Source organism: Syngnathus leptorhynchus, chromosome 14 (genome assembly GCF_054491065.1).
Source record: "Syngnathus leptorhynchus isolate UIUO chromosome 14, UIUO_Slep, whole genome shotgun sequence".
Taxonomy (NCBI): domain Eukaryota; kingdom Metazoa; phylum Chordata; class Actinopteri; order Syngnathiformes; family Syngnathidae; genus Syngnathus; species Syngnathus leptorhynchus.
The window spans coordinates 8,679,474-8,702,233 of NC_141208.1; the positions used below are offsets into that span (position 1 = coordinate 8,679,474).

A 22,760-nucleotide genomic window follows, 5' to 3' on the forward strand; every position below is an offset into this window, starting at 1 on the left:
AGCTCGACTGGGTCGGACTAACTGCAATTTTTGTGCTTTAGCAGCCTCTTGTGTGTTTCTTAGCTTCCAGGTGGTGTTATTGTAGGCTGACATCCTTAACAACAAACAGGTAAGCTTAAAGCCTTCAGTGGCTGGAATTTAGCCCACCAGGTTATCATGGGGCTTTATCAACCTGAGACGACGAGGCACTCTGAAGCTCCTTCGCCCTTCTCTGTCCCATCAACCAGGCGTTCTAAAGCGGAAGAAAATTTTAAAACAATACAGTACATTGGGGCAGTTGTGTTTTGTTCTCACATTCTCTTGTTTGCAGGTTAAGTGTTTTGAGAGAATGGTGATGTAACAAATTAAACTTACAGTATATCTCGGGCACCGCTAAAGAAATTACACTTAAATAAATGGGATAACAAAAACAGATATTAAAAATCTCAAGGCTTTGCTTTGAGCTCTGGCATAATTATGACATGCCAAATAAATGTGTCATCCTTGCATTTACGTTGATATATTAATGTATTGATTTATTTGGTTACATAACCAAATAAAGGTGTGTTTTCCAGTATAAAAGGCATAATAGTAGGAGAATAAAATTGGAAATATGTATGGAATTCACTTATCAAATGTGATTTTAACAATGTGATTTTATTCCTTCAATACACTTTGAATTCAATATTAGGATTTCTTTCTGGGAAAAATACATCACTCTCCTGACATTACGTTTTTTCCCCTCTCTCATACAATATGACGTTGCGACCATTTATTTTTTTAATTCTCACAAAATTAATCAATGATTTAAATCAAATATATACAACGTGAATGGTTTCAACTTTCACTTTTTTAGGCCGAGTCCATCCGGAGCCTGTGGTCGAACTTTTCCGTACCGCTTCGGCTCTTTCCGCTATCCTCCTGCCTCCTGGCTGTTCCCACGCGTCGACCCCCCCCCCTCCCCTCCCTTGCCGTGCTGGAAAATGGCTGTGCAGGGGAGCAGGGAGTTCTGAACGGGAAAAGAAAAGAAGGCGAAAGGAAAAGAGAAGAGCAAGCTGCGTGCACCACTGGAAAGCTGCTGTGAAACTTTCCCCACATTGACCAATTCCTTCTGCCATTTTGCAGAGTTTCGAACAACGCGACTAAATATTAAGAAGACTCAACAAATATCCACGGGTGAGTTTTCCCCTCCAACTTATTGCACATTTCCAGTACTGCGAGGCAGCCACTGTAACTTACTGGAAAATGGTGGAAGCCTCAAATCGCGTTTGGCGACACCAGCTTCGTTGCACTATATTTTTTTGGGGGGGGACTTTTTAAATCTAAAATTAAAGTTGTACATTTAAATATCACTTGCGCAGCAAATGTTGCTAGCCGCCTTAATTGCATTGTAAAGTGTTGGGAAGTTAGTTTGCTTTTCATTTCGTAAAAAGTTGCTTTCTTGAAGTCTTATGTTGTTTTTGAACTGATTTAGTGGAGAATGGTTCACGAGACGTTGACGTTTTTAAAAAAAATACTTTTTAAAAGAAACTTGTCAAAACGCATGTGTGTTGAATATTATTGTAGCCACTGTAACGTTATGGACAGTTTGAACATTAGCATTTGGACTAAATATGGGGGGGGGTTACTTAATGAATAATTAACTTAAAATATCAAGATAGTGCATATAAAAATGAAATGAAAATGTACCTCCACAAATGTTTGCAAACAAGTTGTTCTTAAAGATTAAATGCTAAAGTATTGAACTTAAATGTTAAATACAACCGAACTGTACTGACTCTTGTCTCTGCTCTCTTGTGCTATCTGTACCACACTTTGAGAATAACTGTAATATGAAAGTCTAATATCTCAGACCGCTTGTGTGCACAGAGGTGATAAAAGTATACACACTGTGTACATAAATAGAAGTACAGGTATGTACTTTTGTTAAAAAGAGACTCGTAAAAACTGATTTAACTCCAGTATTTAAAGGGGAAGTCGAGTCAAATATTTTCTGTACAAAAAAAATCTATGTATCGTGTGTAAACATTCCTACAAATATTTCTTTTGATTAATGTGAACTAAGGAGACCAATCCACTTGGTTTTATCCATGTGTGTGTGTTGGGGGGCATTTTGCCTTCCACTGCCACTTGTCGGCACAGCTCACCTGTTTTCTTGGTTTTGTCATATGATGTTGGCGCCCTGAGGCACTGTGATGTAATTGGCAATCGACTCCTCCAATTCCGTTTACTAGTCCCGATGGCGAGTATTTTTTATTTTTTTTTAAAGGTAAAAATAATTCACTGTTAGAAATTTGCTGGTAAAACAATGTAAAATTAAAACTCGGATGGGACAAAATCAAATGATCTTACAATTGTCTTTCAGCCAGCTAAAAATTAGGTTTAAAATGGTCTAAATGTAAAAAAACCAACATTTTTTTTGTTTAAACTGAAAGCTACTTCTGAGCTACTACTCAAGTCATTGACAGCCACTAGTTTTGCTATGTTTAGAAATTTAAAATACCCTGTCAAATAGCCAAATTCACACCAAATACAATTTCGTTCCAGATTTGACTCAGAAACTATCGCTGAAAAACATTAATGAACGGAGCCTCTCAAATCCACTTTCTACTTTTGTTTCTAACCTGTTTCTTCTCATTACATAATGATACCAGTGTTACTTGTGTACAACTGCTGTAAAAAGTTTAAAGGTTAAAATATCAGCCATTTGGCTGGTTTATTATGGACGATGTTTGAAGAGCCATAATTGGCTGATTTAATTAGCCTGGTCTTAATTATATTTTAGATACAGTGGCCAGGGGAATTTACTTCTTCTACAGTCATGCCATGTTGTTTGTGGTTCAGTGTGCCGCATCAAAACGTACTTTTTCTTGTTGCAGTAAGATGGTTTATATGCGCACAAGTCATAATTTTTTTTTTTTTTTTTTTTTTAAATATGATTCTCCAGTCGTGTTGCTCGGTGTACTTTGGGCCTATTTCCAAGAGTCTTCATTTTTAAAGTGGCTAAATCCTCTAAATGCTAAGCGTGACTTTCCAGAGGAGTTGGAATCAAACGTATGCTCCTTCACTTCACATTTCACCAGATGGAGTCCAGCTGGGGTTATTTTTGTTCGAAATCCTCCTGCAGGGGAGGCCCAGTTAAACTGAAATGGTGCAATTTGATCAAAAATAGTAACAGACAATATCTTTAGGCCCCACATTCTAAACACGTGAAGGCCTTTTGTTATGGCAAGGCTAAAATGTTGAAGTAGAGAAATTAAACAATGAGCAGTGGATAATAATTTGACAGAAAATGATGGCTGGAAGAACATTTGAAGAGGAAAGCATTTGATCGTGGCTAATTTCTTTTTTGTTTGTGCTCCCAGTAGAAACTGAGTAATAGTGAGTTTTGTGGCCCCCATCAGTCTCTCTGTGCCACAATTTATTAGCTTGTCGCAAATGTTTTCATTAAACATCGGTGTCACGACTTGAACATTGCGCGATACCCAATCCTCCATTTTAGGAGACGACGTCCTCCTGAAAGGTTGGCCTGTTTCTAGTCTCCACTGTGGCGCAGGAGATTTTTCACTTGCATGTGGCTCCATGGCCTGAGGCCAGGCCAGGCCAGCCCAGGCCAGGCTGTATGCGTGGTGCCTCGGTCGTCAGCTACCCAGCAGCACAGCCAGAAAGTCTTGACAGTATTAATTGTTTCCTTCCATTCAGTCACCATATATATATATATTTTTTTGTAGACATACGCTTTAGTTCAACATTATATTCAGATGTTTGTTCACCAAACTTGGTGTGTGTCGATGAACTACTGCAAATGTTTGCAGTTGTCGACACCTGGTTCTTCTGAAAGCAAAATGTGTCAAATTTGGCTTCACCTAATTATACGGTGACACAATTAGACGTGACTCTCGATGGAATGGTGACGCTCTTACTTTTGAGTTTGTTTGCTAAATCAGACATCTGAGAAAAGATTGCACAGGAACATGTTATGTAATCTCACCAGCAAGAGAGCATACTGGATATTTGTCGGACCTTGTGGCTAAATACCGTACAATGATAACATTGTTTTTTTTTTGTTTAAAATATTGAACTTATTGTTTTTTTTATACAAATTTGCTTTCACTTCTAATTTATATTCTTGGTTTTAAAATTAAGATGACATACAGATGATAATTAGTTTAGTTCTAAAATACACGACTAAAATATAACAATAAAGGAATAAATAGCCATAAAAGTAATTACAATTAAATACACCAACATTAGACATGAATGACATACTCTCGGGTTAAATTTCTCAATTATTTTGTTTTTATTTGATGATGTACATATTTCATAACTCCGGTGTCATGATACGAATATGCCACTTAGTTGTCACTGTATTTGAATATGCTGGAATGTTTGCCACAATTTCCACATAATGATGATTTTTTGGTGTGTCTGATGTCATCAAATATGTGGCTTAAGTTTCAGATAAAGGGCCTACGTGTGGTGAAACGGTGTATTTGTTTGGGTCAGATGTATCATGGCTGCCTAGAAACATTTTCTAATATTAGAACGTTTCCTTGATTTGCCCGGCTTCTCTGGTGACTGAGTAGCACATGGTGCGCGCGGCAGCCAATCACGTCGCGGGAAGAGCTTTCCCTCGCTCTAGCAACAGTGAGTTACTTGCTGCCTATTCATTAATTATTTTCCCGTGGTCTCCCTCAGCCGTTTGGAGTCCGCTGACAGTAAAGTGCTCCGTTTTTTCTCGCCCGCTTCCTTTCTATGACTGAATAGAAAGTTGTAATCATAAAAAATAAAAAAAAATGGATCTTGTGATGCCGAGCCAGCCAGCTGCTACCTCACACGGGGGACTGCTTCTTCAACACTCTCTGAGCAGGACTTGGGCGACTCTTTTTTCACCTTACACCACTCGTACCACTAGTCGAAAATGGATTAGCGTGCGAGGGCGCTCGCGACCACATTTGCCTTTGACTTTTCTTCAACTTGTTCCCAGCCGGAGCCTTCGGACTGTAAACAAACCAGACAGTAACTGGATCAACCATTGGACTTTTTTGCTGAGTGAGGATGGGGAAGGGGGGGGGGTGTCAGTCAGAGGCAGGACTGTTGGGGGGGGGGGGGGGGGGGTAGAGCAGGTGGAGGGAGAAGGGAGGGGGTAGGACTAAGGGGGGGGTGGTTATGGTGGTGTGAGGACTGCGGGCTGTGGTTGGGTATGCCAGTGCCACGTGTCTAGCCTGGCACCTCTCGCTTCTCGACTGGGAAGGATGTTGAACGGAGAGTCTGGCTGAGTCTGTCCGGCTTCTCTCTCAACCAAAAGTGGGGTGAGTGCTGTACTCGGCTGCATGGTCTCGACGCGATAACTCTTCGATCGCTACCTTTTTTCTTTTTTTTTTTTCTTTTCCCAAAAAAGGCAAAATAATATCGTACGTCTACACGTTTTAATAAGGAATTTATGTTCTCTCCAAATGCCGTGAGGGGACCACGGTGTCATGTGGTCCGAAAGCATTCCTTTTGGTATTCATAGCTAACCGGTACGATTATGCATTTGTTTTGTTTTTATATTTTTAAAGCGTGCGTTCACCTACTTTTATTTTCGTGCCTGCAATGCATCACTCTCAACAGTATCTATTCATCCAGCTTTTTTGGTTGCACAACGTTGGGCCTTGCAAAGCAGGCCTAAGGTTATTTGGTTTTGAACGTTTTTTTTTTTGGTTCTATTTTCCCCAACGTCTCTAAATAGCTTGCGACTCTTGCCACCAAAAACCAAAACTTGCATCCAGGCCGTCCTGGCTTGTCTACCTTCACCCCCGATAACATAATCATCGTCCTTGGCTGGTCTAAAGACCGCAGATGTTGTCCGCACTTAATCGGCAAACCCTAATCTCTTCCCTTCTTCCTCGCTCGCCATCCCTTCCCTCGGTCCAGTTGCCATTTTCAAACGCAACTTTATAACATTCAGGCCCGCTTATGTTTCAGATGGTGCGGGAAAAAGACGCGCACATATTTTTGGTCACATTTTCAAAAACAGCTATAACAATTATTCGGATGAAATTTGTGGCCTTTGCACGCAGCTCTGACGTCAATATTTGGTTTTATTTAGCGCTTTTATATTTTTTGCGTTGCCTGAACGCAATGTGGTTCCATGATGATGATATTTTGTTCTTATGTGTTTTACGTGATCGGCGTTGGCATCACTTGACGCTACAAATCTGTCATCGTGACACTGAATGATGTAGCTCTTTTGACAGAATGAAGCCAAAAACATTTTGCAGGCAACACAGAGTTGCTTTCTTTTCTCTTCTGCAAAAAATAAATTACTACGAAGCCTTTTGCATGGTCCGCCCAATTCTAGTCTCCCCCCCAAGCATAAACACAAGTCCTGTTTTCCTTTGCATGCTCCTTCAACGAAAATGTTTTTCTTGGGAATTGCATGGCACGATTTCACAGTCAAAGTTCATGTTCCTGAGAAAATTGTGTCGCATCGGTTCAAGCCGTGAGTGTGTGAATGCAGAGCGAAGGCAATGGAGGCTCCCGTCCAGGGACCAGGTCCGCTGTTGGTTATGACACAGCAGCATCACGCGATCCGTGTCCTTTCCGAAGACTGCACAAATGCATGGCGCTGCCACCGTTCGCCATTTTCATGCGGTTTGAAGCTTCGTTGCACATAAACACTGTAGGCACCGCTATATTTATGCTCGGCTCGATCGAATGACTTGCACTTCATATGTTTTTCAAATTCACTTTTCACATTTTTCTCTCTTTTTCTGGGTTTTAATGTCCTGCAGGTTGCTCATAATCCCTGTCCAGAACATGTGGGAGCTTTACAGAACCGAAGAGGATTAAAAAGCGTCCCACTCCGCCACTGGTACACCAATTTAGCCCACTTCATTCGACTGCAGGGAGCCGACGATACGCGGCCCTCCACTGGCCAATTTTTAACCCGACTGCTTCCGTAGTATCCAGCCGCCAGCAGGTGTTCGCCGCTATAAGGAGCATGTTGCCTACGCTCTCCCTCTGCTCCATCATCTGGCTCAACCGGGGTATCAAGTTGAGGAAAGTGCACCACTTCAACACCGGTCAGGTCTGAAATAAGCGTGCAGAGGTCAAGCGCTACCTTGCGGACTTGTAAAAATGCTTCTCAGCTTCGGGTGACTCCGTGGGTCCCATCCACCCCCACTTAAAGCCACCCCGCAACATCCAACTTGTCGTTTGCTGCTTTCTCGTGGGGGATTTCTGTCTAGCCGGACCCACTTTTTGCAGGGGTACTTGGCCCGCACCATATAATCCTCCACTGGGCAGCCATTTTGAATTGTGCTTCCCTGGCAAAATGGCAACCGAAGGTTTCCAGTACCGTGCCCTCTACGCGTTCACCAAGGACCAGGAAGAAGACTTGGATCTGCAACCAGGGGACCTCCTGATTGTTAGCAAGGCCTCGCTCCTGTCTGTAGAGAACTACCACGAGGGCTGCGCAGTGAAGCCCGAGTGCCTCGGCTGGCTCCTCGGTTACAACGAGCGCTCCAAGCAGAGGGGCGACTTCCCCGGAACGTATGTCGAATATGTGGGCCCTGTCAAGATGGCGCACCCGTCCAGTCAACCCAGGTCTCAGCGACCCTTACCGGTTGCTCCAACACCAGACTCATGCCAAGGTAAGGCCAATTGCATTGTTGATTGCTAATGAAAGTGATGTTTCAATATAATGCTGTAATATTAGTTGTAGGACAGACGTTTAAAAAAAAAAATTTTTTTTGAGTCAAAAATGAGAAGATAGTTTTTATTACAACTGAATTGCAAGTCAGACTTTATCAAATGTATACATTCATTATACACCCCCCCCCTTAAACTATGAAACACTAGATTCATAGAACAAGACAACACAAACAGAATAAATCCCATCTTAAATGATACAAAACAAAATGTATCATTAACAAAAGCGTTTGAATACAAATGTTAATTCCCTTAGTAAGCGGTTTTGTAATTTTGTACAATACCTTACAGAGATTGGCAATTCAGCACTGATATTGTTGGATCCCTAAATTTGATAGTAAGCCGTAAATCAGCAGTGAACTGCAATGTCAAATAACATATCCCTTTTTCTTTAATGGAGATGGAATTTTTTTTCCCACTCAACATTGTACATTTTGTTTGTATATTTGTCACTCTCAGCATTCTACATTTTGTTCATACACAAACCATAAATTCCTCCCCCAAAAAAACACTCCACTCAATGTGTCAAATTTGAAGATAATACTTTGATAATACTTTCCCCTATTCATAATTACAAAATTGCTTTCAAAATCATAAAACAAGCAGCAAGGAATGTTCAAAACAGAATCTGAAGAAAATATCAACCAAATTGATGTTGATAGTGTCAAATGTACCTTAATTAAGATGAGTTAGAATGCGCTTGCTGTAATTCACATAAGTGTCTGTATTGCCCGATGAAACGTGATTAGCATTTCATTATAATACAAGCTAATGGATATTTCCTCTGGGACTATAAAAAGTTCATTTAATTCCAGAGAAGCTTTCCACCTTGGCAACACCTTCTGGATTTCAGCTGACAAAATCAAGTGTGGAGAGCCATCATTGACTAAAAATCCTACATTGACAAGGAATCATTCCAATCTGAAATGCTAACTATTACAATATAAAGGTTGTCTTCAGACCATTAGTTCAGTATTAAGGTTGGGCAGAATTAAAGAAGAACCGTCGCTGCATGAACCTGTACTCAAAAGGCGAATTTGGTGTCATTCTCCCTGCTTTTTGGACAGATGGCAGAGGTTTGGCTCTGAGCACGTAGGCTGTGAACTCTGCATTACCTCGACTCAAACCAATTGGGCATTCATTGCACACACAAGTACAGTGTCCCCCATTCGGATGCTCAATTTTTCCAGGAAATTCCCTGTTCTTTTCAGAAAAGCGCTTATCACAAGAGACTCACTTGATGCAACACAAATGTTTTCAGATCGCTTCTTGATTCCAGGAAAGTTAAGAGTGATAATTAGTGAGAAGCCATACAACTTTTTTTTTTTTTTTTTTTTTGGATCAGCAAATGCAGGTGCTCCAGTGAATAAATATCCTGGTGCGTTGACAGACTGAGACAAACCAGTTGGGCAGCCGACATAAATTCTTGGTGATTTTTGGTGAGACTGTAGCACCGAGTGATACCCTCGGCGTGAGGGCTGGCGAGAAAGGAGCGAGGAGGGGGCCGAGCTTTGCGAATGAATGGCCGACACTGTTGTCAGACCCAAATTTGACAAATATCACTTTCATTTCTCTGTTGGAACTGACATTTTGGCCATTGTGTGAAAAGAGCTTTTGTCAGCGCAGCTACATTTGGCATGGAGGTCCAGCAATACAATGTAACCATTTCATTTTGATAGACCCCAGACAGCTTTTGCGGGACACGGAACAAGCTCAACCACGAATAGTAAAAACACAATTCTCACACTTCCAAAAGTTTAAAATTGCCTATATTCATTTTCTTTAAAACCATAACTATATTTACCATACCTCAATTTGAATGATTAATAAAACATGAGCAAATGCTTGAGCCATTAGCTAGCTAGCTCGTGAGCTAACGTGCTTTTGGTTCTCCTCCCGACCGTCAGACGGGCAGTGGGCTTATCCGTGGCGTCACCGCCTCACTTGGAAGTTTAAATAACAACATCGGGCCCTTCTGTAAATTGTGGCATCCAGGGATGATGCATTTTTGGCACGTAAGCAAAGCTAGCTGCTGTAGAAAAAAACCTGAGTAGGTAAATCTGTTCAGAAGGAACTGCAAATATGTGGAAGCTCACTGTATTTAATATATTATCACATTTGCCCCACAAGCAAAAACTACAGCTATACCCAGAATTATTATTTTTTAATTTTCCTTTGATATCACTCTTTCCTTGGCTTCACTGTAATTTCCTGCTGAGGTGAACCCTGATCTGGCATGTGTGCAAACTCCTCCCTTCTTCTTGTCCAGCTTCACTCTTGTCTGCAGCCCGATTCACATACACGTCTGATACGGTCTCTGGGCACCCATAAACCATGTAAGCGGGGCCAGTTCTCAGAAAGGAGAGAACCCCCCCCCCACACACACACACACACACACACACACATACACACTACTTGGAAAAGCCTTTCAAAGAATCCATGAAGGAGGTGGGAGAGGATCCGAGACAGCAGAGAATAGGAAAAGATGTGGACAGCCTGAAAAGGGAGGGGGGGTGCAATGGTGAAAGCCAAGGCCAAACCATCCATCTGCAAGCATAGCAACCAGCTGGATTTGGTTCCTCAACTTGAGCAATTGCAACATGTTTCAGGTTGCAGTGCTTGAATAAAGTAAACCTTAAAAATGCACCGGTACTGCTTTTTTAGACCAAGTTTGAGTACAAGTATTCATTTTTGACTTGATTGAATACTTGATGGTGTCATGTTTTTGTGGTGAAAAATTTTTTTTTTTTAATGTATTTAAATTTTAAACACAAACTTTTCATAGACCGGTTTTGTCATCCATTACCTACCCCACCTAAAGTGGTATCGGTGTCAAAGTATCGAAGCATTTTTTTTGAGAGTCTTAGTAAGGGTACACATGTACAACAATGTACTATATCGGCACCACAACATTCTTAATTCAATTTTATAAAATTCTCTGCATGATATATTAGAACCTTGTTGTTTTTTCTTGTACAGGTTTTATTTAGTTTCAGAAACCAGATTTAGAATTTCGTGCAAATCAGCTGCATTTGTCGTCTAGGCCGACTTGAACGTGTTGTGAGAGAGGAATAGATGGTCTTGCCCGCTCTTGAAACATTGCGTGTCTGTTTAGTCGGGGTGCAGCGGAGACATGTCGCCATGTAACTTGAGCGGCAGCATTACATACTGCTACACGCCATTGGTGAGCCAAGCACCAACTGGTCTTGTCGCCACTCAACATAACAAACACATGTTTGGAATGACCACCATTGTGTAATATCGGCCGCTCCTCTTTTTTTAAGGACTTGGGCTGTTAAGAAATAGAAACTTAGAGATGACTAAAATACAAATTAGAGATGTATGATACCACTTTTTGCCAGACTGATACCATTACGAGAATTTGCTCTTTGATTACTCATAGGTACCGAGTACTGGTACCTCTAGTACAAAATAATTTTGATATTTACATTTCATGGAACAAATGTGTCCAACTGCTGCAGAATAATGCCATTTACTGCCAACTTACTTGATGTCAGATTTGTATCTGGTTTCATCAGCCTTCACAAATACGTGTTGTCGATCCAATACCCTGATGGCTGGAATTGGTACTTGCCTGTCTCTAATTTAAAAAAAAAATGTTAGGGTAAATAAATATAAAAAATGCAGCTCATACCATTGATGCAAATTTTTTGCAGCTTTGAAAAATAATTTTTACAAGCGTGGCATACCACAAAACGGGTATCCAGTGACATAGTGTTCTTCCCCCCCAACCACTAGTTGCATTCCATTTAGTGGTTAACTTTGTTATTTTTGCACCGAGATGCGATTGATCAACCAGTAGTTCCGTAAGATTAGCTTGAATTGATGAGCTATAATAACATCGCCTTTAGCAAGAATTTGGAGACACATCCTCCCCTCAACCCTTCCATTTGCCTTTATTGCGCACAGCCAGGCTCGACAAGTAATAATAAGCCCTGCAAGCCTGCATTTAGCCGCATCTGTATTTTAAACTTGAGTTTTCGACCCTTTTCGTTCCAGCCCAAGCGTCTGACTTTTTACGTAAGACAAATGGCAGCATTGATCGGTTGTCCTCAAGTCAACCTTTGTTTGCATGACATGGATCTTCAGCAGCTGTGCGAATTATAACACTCACATGCCATGAGCAAAGTCAAAGGTTGACGTCAGACTCTTTAGGTTCTTTTCACAACCGTAACATTATAGCAGTACTTCACAAACACTCAAATCTGTCACACGTGTTCCAATCTTAGTCTTGCCAAATACGCAGGTAGTACAGATTCTAATAGAACCAGCACAACTTAGCTTGGCCCACCATCCTATAAGGGTTAATGTTGGACTCTGTCAGGAATGGTCCCTTGCAAGAACCAAACATCCAATCAGATGTCAGATGTCAAATCTGTTGCTCACACGATGACATATTGTACCGGCGTTAAAGTCTTCAATTCATTTAGTTCCTTTTGGCTCAGTGACGCCATCTGTCAGCATTCCCACACAATTTTAAGATAATTGCATTTTCTAATAGAGGCATATTGTGGAGAATGCTAACGTGCAATGCCGCTTGGAGCAAACTGTCAAGTCAGGACGGCACAAGTACATCCAAGTGAAAGCTACTGGGTTGAGAGAAGAGGGGGAAGGGGCCTGCCCGTCCAGATGGCCGACAGGGATAAAGAAGAAGTGGAGGTCTGTCTCTGTGTGCGCTGAAGACGCTGCCAGGCAAAGTTTTCATGTTTAACTGGCAGGCATGGAAACTGAGAGAGAAGGAAATGGAGGGGGGGGGGAGAGAAGTTGGATAAAAAGTTAAGAGAACAAAAGGCGGTGAAATGGAGAAAAAAAAGTCCTGGTGAGAAGCGGGAGAAGGAATGTTGAAGCACAAGATAGAAAGAGAGACATTCGGGGAAAGTGAGGACAAGAACCAGAGCAAGAGAGCAAGAATGGAATGTGCTGACACAGCGTTTCTTGTCTGAACTCCCCAAATTAATAATCAGCAGCAATTGAACAGGAACAGAAGCCTAGTGCCAAGCCCCGGTCAGGCCCGGCCCGGCTCAGCCCTGCTCGGGGTGTTACCCCCACCACTCTCAACCTCCCTCTCGTTCACCGCCCCAGCCAGCAAACAGCTCTGCTCCGGGACCGAATGGGAGGCGCTGCTGCGTGCTTGTATGTCCTGGCCGAGCAGCGCCTGGCGAACTGCCACAGGGCTTTTGCTTGTTCAGGAGTTTTGATTAAATCCTTTATTGTGCTCCACTCACGCAAAGAGCTAAGGCGAAGCAGCGAGCGGGACAGAGTCGAGTGGAGGAAAGGAGAGAAAGCTCGACAGGAGAAAAGAAAAGGAGGGGGAAGAAAGAGGGAGGGAGGGAAATTTTTTTTTCACCCGTTCACTCTCCTGTAATCTTTTACTTGAACCCAAGCCATGTTTGGTTTAGTAAACGGACGGTTGCAAAGTACAAAAACAACTTGTGTTACTTGGAAGTTTTTTAAGTGCATTTTCTCATCCAATGGGAATTTTAAAATGGTAACTTTAAAATGATTAAATTATTTCGTATTCTAAAGTGGATGCATGAACTTTTTTTTTTCAATCCCCCTATAAATTGGTCGAGCCTCTCAATCTGGAGCCGTGCCTGCTCACAATTAATGACATAACAACCATTTCATTCATTTTTTTCTTATCCAGCAAACACAAATCATCAAAATTCCTGCGATTGTTGATCTTTGTCCTTTTACACATTTTTGAGGTCACATTTTGTAGAAACCAAATCTTTTCTGCTCCAACGACCACAAAAAAAAAATGGTGAATTGCTATTATTACTATGAAAACTTCAAACTATGAACTTTTCTCTGAATAAAGATTTGTTTTTGATGAACCCCATAGCGATACTTGGAGAGCGAAGTATTTTTTTACGTGGTGTCGAAAGTTCGAGAACCACAGGTTTCGGTGGACAGGTGTGCTTCCTGCCAAACAGGCTAAAATTACATTTTATATGCTGACCTTTTTATATGCTGACCTGTTCTTTAACATTGTATACTCTCGCCAAGTACCTAAATGATCCCCCGTTTACTGTGTAGCTGTCAATCCCCAGGGCTTTCTGGAGGCTCTGCGATTGACGCGTAACGGTGATTTGCGTTGTTGTTTCAGCTGCTTCGGTGCCCGACCTGAGTGAGCAGTTCACACCACTAGAGACGGCTCCCGCCGCCCTCGTCAGCCTGATCCAAGCCATAGAGCAAAGAGGTAGATTCTATATCCGTGTCGGGCAGCCAAGTGAATCGCCGGTCCGCCTCGCTCTGTTTCCATCCATGTGCGATCGTGTTCCTCTCTCGCGCCATCTGCCTCTCGCCCTCACGCCAGCGTTTGCACAAGTGTCGATGTACAGACAAGTGGGTCCACTCGCACGTTAAATCGCTTGTGTCCAAGCGACATTACCTCCTTTGTTGTCTAGTTGCACGTATAAAGACTCAAACGCAGACCGTCGACATCTGTTTCATTTGACAACTGCAACACGCTGAGGACATCACGCAGTACTTCCTGCCGTACTTGGGCACAGTGTACTCTTTGTAGTAATTGGTCAATTTCAATTTAAGTACAGTACATGGTGCCTTGACTTGTGGATAGCTCACTTCATTTGTGTAACAAATCAATTTGCTCAGTTGAAATGACATTAATTCATTCCAGCCCGCAAGAAAACATGTTGCGTGTTTTAAATCAAGACAAACAGAACCTCAACGTATTGGTACATAATAAAATACAATGTAAGACAATTCAATCGGATTAAAGGATAAAGCGTAATTGCTCAAGTCAACTCAATTTTATTTATTGAGCATTATTTATTAGAAACAACATTATAGCAGACACACACGGCAAGAAATGGTATAGCAAATAGCAAAACTCTAACGGCCATTTTAAATGGATGGGGGGGCATTAATATTCAACAAATAATAAATATTAAAATGCAACCACCAATAATAGTTCAATTAAATGTAAGTGTTTCCTTAAAAGCTAGCTTGAATATCCATGCCATCGTTTATGTTAACAAATGTTAGCCTAATAGGATAATTGCCATTATGAACATTGTATAAAACATATAAAACTATAAAAAAAAATATATATAAAAAAAAACTATAAAACTACCCGAGAGACGGGGTTGTGTCAAGAAATGACCCTCCTGACGCAAACGTTCGAGACTCAATGTTCCTGGAGGATTTTTATGCATTTGAAATGAGTAATGTTGTTGCCCAGAGTTCACACCGTGTTTCCAAAGTGGAAATAGCGGGAGGAAAGAAAGTTACTTGTATTGGCTTGTATTGTATGTGGAAAATCTTAAAATGTTTCTCTTGAGTTGGCCGTATGTGGAATTACCAGATGGTTTTTGTGGATGTAAAAAAGAACAAAAACATCCATGCATGACGTTGGTGTGTCTGCCCAAGTGTCATAAATGTTGGTCACACTACTCTGCCGAGTCAAATTCATTTAAGAATTCATTCATCTCATGAGGATGACATTTTATCCCGCATCGCCCCCTGCTGAAAACTGAAATTAACACCACAGTGCCCTCAGGCTGTGAACATCATGTGACCGAACCCAGACACAAGTGAGCCGTAAAGTTCAATGCAACCAACAGTAATAGTCGAGTTCAGCTTTAGTGTGTATAAAATCGAATGAGCGGTTGATTAAGATTTCACATGGCGCCTTCCTTACCCTGAGTTATTCTGTATAACTCTTATTACACAAACAAAAAATAATCAGAGTATTGTGGTTTCATTAGTGCTGGCACATATAATTTAGTTGATTTTTTTTTTCCCTGCTCTGTTTCCTAGGTTTGGACTCCCCAACTCTTTACAGGATGACTACTAGTTCCTCCATTTCGGACAGTCCACTGCACAGTTTGATTCCAGGTAAGTTAACCTTGACAACTTGTAGTTACCCAAATTATTAGCCCTAATTTTTCCTTATACAGCGCTTGCTATGATATGTATCCAAGATTCTGATGTAGGAGAATAACACGTTTTTTGTGGCATGCATTATTGGCACACTGTACGATAGGTAACATTGTTGACTGTCCTTTTATGCAGAGAGTGACATCACTCAGACCGATGTGGGCATTTTGTCCGAGTGTGTCTTGCACTACCTGAGAGACCTTCCCTCACCTGTCATCCCTGCCTGTACCTATGCTCATCTTCAAACTGCCGTCACGCAGCAGCAGCAGGACCTACAGCAGTCAGCAGGTAGAAAGCACTTTTGATTACCTCTTTACAAGAATGATCTTGCATGCTAATGACTGACATTGCTACATGAATCGCTCCTCCAGGTGGTGCAGTAGCTGGCAGCCATGACAGAGAGGTAAGCCAGGTCCTCGAGAGCTCCGCCTCCGTCCCTCTCCATCACCGCCTCACCCTGCAGTACCTCCTGGCACACCTGGCCAAGGTGACCCAGGCGCAAGCCAGCAACGGTTTGGACACACACACGTTGGGTAAAATCTTTGGACCGCTGCTGATGAGGACAGGCCCCACCACTCCATTGTAAGTTTGACAACAGAACGTAGATATTAATGGTGGCTGCCATGCAGAGCAATTATCAAATAATGGTTTGGCAGGTTGTCGTTAGATGAGGAGTTGCCTGCCCTTGTAGTGCAACGACTTCTGATTGAGAGAACTGCAGAACAAGACCTCACACCACCAGGTAGTTTTTGTCTATTCATTGTTCCCTATTTACCAACAGCAGGGGTGGAGCCAGAAATTTTGACTTGTGTCTGATTCCAGTTCTTCCAGCAAAGCCAACAAAGACAAAAGTCACAACCACAGCCATGACAGACACAACAAGCACACTTCTCAGTGATGCTGAATGGTACTGGGGAGAAATATCCAGGTAGGAATGTCTGTTAAAACTCATTTATTTCATTTAATAATAAATGTGTTCATCTTAATACGCACATAATTAGTGCCTTTTTTTTTTTTTTTTTTTTTGCAAGGCTACTGACTTTGGAATGTATTAGATTTTGTAGCTGATCAGTTGCAGTGGAAAACGTTGATAAGTGTATTTGCTCGTTCGCAGGGAGGAGGTAAATGAGAAATTACGAGACACTCCGGATGGTACTTTCCTTGTCCGAGATGCCTCGAGCAAACTGGAGGGCGAGTACACCCTCACCCTCAGGTGAAGAGACACTATTGGAATTGTGCAAGATCTCAGAAAATTATCAATTTAATTGAAAATAAGTTCATCTTTTTTTTTTTTTCTTGCCCATTATAGGAGAGGAGGAAACAACAAACTTATAAAGATTTACCACAGGGATGGCCTCTATGGCTTCTCAGAGCCTCTCACTTTCCTGTCCGTAGTTGAGCTGATCAACCATTACCGGCACGAGTCCTTGGCCCAGTACAACGCCAAGCTAGACACCAAACTTCTCTACCCTGTTTCCAAATGCCAACAGGTTGGTGCAATTGGCCACAAAGTCAACAGCATTCATGAACGTTAACATTCACAAGGTTGACTTTTAAGTCCATTCTTGGATTTTGTGGGCTTCACAAATGTGACCGAGTTGAAAATAGCACCTTAAAAGCAAATAAATGAGATGTAGAACATAAAAATTCAATCCTCTTCAATCTCAGTTTATAGTGTCTTTCTCAATACTTAAAACTTTTGTGTTTGCATGGTTCAGCTGGTGAAGGAGAACAGCATAGAGGAGGTTGGTGAGCAGCTGAAGATCTATCACGAGCAATACCAAGAGAAGAGTCGCGAGTACGACACCCTGTACGAGGAGTACACGCGCACTTCACAGGTATGACTTTGATTAAAAAATGTTTTGTTGTAGGTTACATGTATGAAAAAAAATGCTTATTCAGTTCAGCTCATAATTCTACCTAAAATATAATGTGGCAAACTAAATTACAATTTTAAATAGATAAATAAAACCAAGGAGAAAAAAAAAAATAACTTCATGGTCATTGGTCAATTACAATCCTATGACAGGAACTGCAGACGAAGCGCACAGCCATCGAGGCCTTCAACGAGACCATCAAAATATTTGAGGAGCAATGTGAGACTCAGGAACGCTACAGCAAAGAGTCCCTGGAGCGCTTCCAGCGCGAGGGCAATGAAAAGGAGATTCAGAAGTGAGTCGGAGTTTTGCTTCATGGGCTCATTAACAATGTGCCTGTTGTGCGACATGTTTTGATTCTGACATTGTTTCCATTTTTCCGTCCAATCAGAATCCAGAGCAACTCGGAGCGTTTGAAGTCTCGCGTGAAAGAGATCCACGACAGCAAGCGAAAGCTGGAGCAGGACTTGCGAGAGCAGGTCTCTGATAACAGAGAAATCGATAAGAAGATGAACAGCCTCAAGCCGGATCTCATGCAGCTACGCAAAATTCGAGACCAATACTTGATGTAAGGCAACGCACGTACACGACACTAATTTGGTCAAATGTGACTTCCTGCATTCAATGTATGTCGGTCTTGTTTTCAGATGGCTGACACAGAAGGGTACAAGGCAGAAAAAGATTAACGAATGGCTGGGTATAAAGAACGACGCTGACGAGTAAGTGTGTGTGTGTGTTGACACTCGGCTCAGGAATTAAAGACGAATACTCCAGCACATGCGTTCATTTAGCCCAAAAAAAAAAGATCAGCATCGTCTCGTAATTACGGCGCCCGCTTTTCCAGCTCGTACTCGCTGGAGGAAGACGAGGGCTCGCCCCATCATGACGAGTGCACCTGGTACGTGGGAGACATCAAGCGCACCCAGGCCGAGGAATTGCTAAGGGGCAAATGTGACGGAACCTTCCTCATCCGTGAGAGCCAATCACAGAAGGGCTCGTATGCCTGTTCTGTTGTGTAAGTCTACATTTCCATTTGGTTAGTTCTTTGGATGCGTAAGCTTCTTGGGTATTGAGTAGCTTCTTCTCCCTCGTTGCAGTGTGGATGGAGACACGAAACACTGCGTCATCAACAAGACGGCCACAGGTTACGGATTCGCTGAGCCATACAATCTCTACTCCTCCCTCAAAGATCTGGTGCTTCATTACAAAAACGTCTCCTTGATCCAACACAATGACCAGCTGAATGTAAATCTAGCATACCCAGTTCTGGCCCGCTCTCAGAATCACAGCCAGCACCCCAGATGAATTCACCACCAGCAGACAAGGGGCACAACCAGGGAGGGGGAGTTTTCACTCTCGTACATTGGGGAGGGGAATGGGGGGGGGGGGCTCTGTTCTTGTGTTTAATTGGCGAGTTAAATCATCTTAGCAAGCATGACTCTCTGGCTAGTGGCCGGGGTGTGTATTCCATCTGATCCCAGAGCGGCTACGAGCACGTCTTGCTAGCAGCATGGCTTCACAACCCACATAGCGACTTGTTACTTCAGCACTGTTACACTTGGCCCGTCTTTAGCCAGCCATGGCTGTACAGCAGTGGTTCTTAACCCGGGTTCGATCGAACTTTCGGGGTTCGGTGGGTCGGTTTCAGGGGGTTCGGCAGAGCCTCCGCTGCGGAGGTCCGAACACACCTGATTTATCGTGTAAATTCGTGATTGCGTATATCTGAACTGGTCTCGCAAAGGCACACTGATTTACAGGTTTGTCATTTGTTGTGAGTTCATGCACAGTTTTGTTCTTTGAACAAGGTGATGTTCATGCACGGCTCATTTTGTGCACCAGTAAAGCAATCAGTCTTGAATTTGACAATTTTTTTTTAAAAAATTACTAATGAAGGGTTCGGTGAATGCGCATATGAAACTGGTGGGGTTCGGTACCTCCAACAAGGTTAGGAACCACTGCTATACAGTGTAAGTTGCACCAACTCAGTGTGAAAATGTACAATACACGCTAAGCACACAAAAATAGCTTCTCATTTAGAGGAGGGTGATTTTTTTTCTTCTTCTTCTTCTTAACAGGAGGCACTTTTTTTTTGTTGCCTTAAACACATGATCGCTGTTTATAGACAAAGGCCCAAACTGTTATCCCCAGACTGCCTGCAAACTCTCCATAGACAAAAGCCTGAGCTGTCATCCTGTGAAAAGGACTGGCTTGGCTCAACCAGGCTGCTCGCTTCACACCTTAAGTCGGCTAAGAAAGCATTGGACCGGTGTGGTGTTGTCACTGGAGCCTGGGGAAGGGGGAAAGGTTGGACATTTTGTGGAGTGGATAGTTTTAGGGGCTTGTACTAATTGAATTTGACGCTTGTGTAAGTACCGTAGTGATAGCTTTGAATGACCACAAGCCTGTGTCACTAGTAAAGAGCGAGTCGGGAAAGAAAGGCTGTCAAAGTACACAAAGCTGCAGCTTTAAAATATACCTTTTTTTTTTGTAAGGTGGGGGGGGGGCTTTATTTCCAAGCGCTTTGGCTTGTTGCTCTATCTCAGCAGGCCTCCTTTTAAATTGACGAGGGATAACGCGATAAAAAAAAAAAAATGAATGCACGGTACATCTCGTGAAATGTTTCAGTCACAATACACTAGATGGGCAGGTACATTGATGAATGCAGTTCCTCAGGATGACTGAAAATAGTGGAAAATGCATCCAAGTTGTTTTTGTTTCCTTCCTTCTCTTTGGGTCCTTTTCAAGACTGTAGCAGCTGTAGCCATTGACTTAACTGTTAGTGCTTATTGTATGTGTCTGCTTCCTATATGCTAAAGAAGGCACTCGCAGAGCATCAATTGATGTGTGTTTATTGTATCTTCGGTACTGTATTTGCTTTTGTTCCTAGTTAAACTGTTTCTCTGCGGTCCTTGCAGATGTTTTTTTGAAATAATATTCACTCACGGTACTTCCCCTTCCTTGCGCTCGGCTGTTGGTTTTATCGCAAGCTTGACTCACAGAGCTGTAGATTTAATGTCAAGAAAAAAAAACGAAAAAGCAGTAATATAAGCATATATTTCAGCCATACATGCAGTCGCTGTATGCGAGCTCGTGGTTTCTTGTTTTCAGAGTGGCGCTTCGATTCCATTTCCAGCATCCAGCTAATGTGAGCCAAATGAAGGATGTCTTTTCCATGTAGCAAGAACGAGAAAGCATTTTTTTTTGTTTGTTTGTTTGCGGTCAGAGAGATTACCGGAGTCCTTTGTGTTTGCTTTTTTACTTGTTGTGTATGAACAGTGCTTTACAAATTTATGAGACCAGTGGTTCTCAAACATTTTATCTTTAAAAAAAAGTATATTTAATATTATTGTGAGCTACTGTAACAGTATGCACAGTTTGAATATGAACACTTTGCTTAAGTTTAGGAAAATGAAAAACATATGTACTCCAAAAATGGATTCCATCAAAACCAGTGGTTCTTAACCTGGGTTCGGCGAGTCGGTCTCAGGGGTTCGGTAGAGCCTCCACTGCGGAGGTCCGAACACACCTGATTTATTGTGTAAATTCGGGATGACGCATAGCTCGCAAAGGCAACAGCATAAGTCACACTGATTTGCAGTTATGTCATTTGTTGTAAGTTCATGCACGACTCATTTTGTGTACCAGTAAAAAACATCTGTCTTGAATTTGAAAAAAATATTTTTATTTTTAAACTAAAGAGGGGTTCGGTGAATGCGCATATGAAACCGGTGGGGCTCGGTACCTCCAACAAGGTTAAGAACCACTTATACAACCAAAATGTATTGCACATCAAAGTTACATTAAGATTCTACCTAAATAAATATTTGATTACAAAAAAAAAACAGGTCTTAAAGATTGAAGGCTAATATATTGAACGTAGAAGTTAAATGCAAGTGTATTTGGGTGCCAACCGCTAAAGTGGGGTTTGGGGGCTGAGAATGATTTTAATCTGTAAAGCACTTTGAGTTACTTTTTTTTAATATGAAAAGCGCTCTATTGATAAAGATTTATTGATAGAGGGAATTCCACAATTTGAAAATCAATGCTCTAATAAATTTGCTCAGCACTGTACATTGAAGCATGATGCGTGCTTGTACTATGCACAACAACACTCGTATGCGGAGATTTGCTTTTCCATTTCCACACTTCTTCTCCCGTATTTGTTTGAATTCAGGTCTCCCTTTCAAAGCACAGTACTCGCTGACACAATTTCCGTTAGGAATCTCACCGCTTGCCAAATAAGAAAGAAACTGTATTTTTTCTAGAAGGGTTGTGCAGAGGAGACAGGTCAGTATTTTTGGATTTTAAAACAATGGCCAAACTCAGCTGTAGAACATAAGTGTGTGATGAAGGGCTATAAAATCTATATTTTCATTTGATCACAAAGATACAATTAACAAAGTCCGCTTTCAGTTACAAGTCAATCGCTCACCTTTACCGACAAACAACCTTCTTTCGCAACATTTACACGACCGTGATCTCCTTTGGGCTTTACCGCTGTTTACTAACATTTAAATTTTTGACTTGGAGCGGCCCAAATGTTTTTTTTTGTTTTGTTTGTTTTTGTTTTTTTTGTTTTTGTTTTTATATATAAATGAGAGCGACTTTCCAAATATTCATTTCTGCCATCTTATCCAGGTCTCTTCAGTTGTACTGTACTTTGCACGCACTTCTTTGGCAGAGTGGATCATAGAGGTGAGGTCAGCGCTTCTGCTCAGAGGGCTTAAAAAAAAGCAAGTGAAAGATTAGAAGTGCCTTGCGTTAATAATGATGAGCGCATCCTCTCTGTCTTGTTGTTGGAGCCACATTCGACGCCCGCCATGATTTTTATCTTTCTCAACAAGAAATATGTGTGTGTGTGTGTGTGTGTGTGTGTGTGTGTGTGTGTGTGTGTGTGTGTGTGTGTGTGTGTGTGTGTGTTTTACATGTCAATTTGGCTTTAGTTGTGCCTTGTTCTTTAGATGTATTTTTGAATTATTACAAGTTCTTGCTCCAATGTGGTGCACTCTCACTTTGCACACAAGCTCTTTTTGTTTTTCAGTTCAGATTTGTCTTGTTTATGTTTCAATAAGATTCAGATGACAGTGTGAACATCAGTGGCCAAGTGTCGCCGCTCGGAGAGTTACTTGCATGCGGAATTGATGGAAAACTCGTTCCGTGTGAATTACTAGGTCAAATTATCTGCCATTGCTAACATCCATCATCTTGTTTGTTGGACCAACACTTATTTTGAACAGCACTTTTTTTTTTTTTTGTCTGTTCCACACAGAAAGTCACTACTTG

At 41.8% G+C, this 22,760-nt stretch overlaps 1 protein-coding gene across 2 annotated transcripts; it reads left to right on the forward strand.

The window, feature by feature from the left end:
- Positions 1 to 961: 961 nt before the first annotated feature.
- pik3r2 (phosphoinositide-3-kinase, regulatory subunit 2 (beta)) lies at positions 962 to 18,840 on the forward strand. Of its 2 annotated transcripts, none has more exons than XM_085929526.1 (16): positions 962 to 1,155; positions 6,756 to 7,616; positions 13,805 to 13,897; positions 15,481 to 15,558; positions 15,736 to 15,888; positions 15,972 to 16,182; positions 16,257 to 16,342; positions 16,423 to 16,528; positions 16,715 to 16,813; positions 16,910 to 17,090; positions 17,319 to 17,438; positions 17,630 to 17,772; positions 17,869 to 18,045; positions 18,125 to 18,196; positions 18,322 to 18,492; positions 18,575 to 18,840. In XM_085929526.1, exons 2-16 carry the CDS (start codon positions 7,298 to 7,300, stop codon positions 18,780 to 18,782), a joined length of 2,217 nt encoding a protein of 738 aa, XP_085785652.1. In that variant the 5' UTR covers positions 962 to 1,155; positions 6,756 to 7,297; the 3' UTR covers positions 18,783 to 18,840. The 2 variants fall into 2 exon arrangements, with proteins under 2 accessions (XP_085785652.1, XP_085785653.1); XM_085929527.1 differs by lacking the exon at positions 962 to 1,155 and adding an exon at positions 5,157 to 5,291.
- The last annotated feature ends 3,920 nt before the right edge of the window (positions 18,841 to 22,760 follow it).

What these genes read in the sequence shown, in the direction of transcription:
- pik3r2 (XM_085929526.1), top strand. Translation starts at nt 7,298, where the DNA reads ATGGCAACCGAAGGTTTCCAGTACCGTGCCCTCTACGCGTTCACCAAG. An exon ending in GGACCTACAGCAGTCAGCAG is followed by an intron (nt 15,889 to 15,971) that starts GTAGAAAGCACT and finishes TCGCTCCTCCAG; the next exon opens with GTGGTGCAGTAGCTGGCAGC. An exon ending in CTGTTTCCAAATGCCAACAG is followed by an intron (nt 17,091 to 17,318) that starts GTTGGTGCAATT and finishes TGCATGGTTCAG; the next exon opens with CTGGTGAAGGAGAACAGCAT.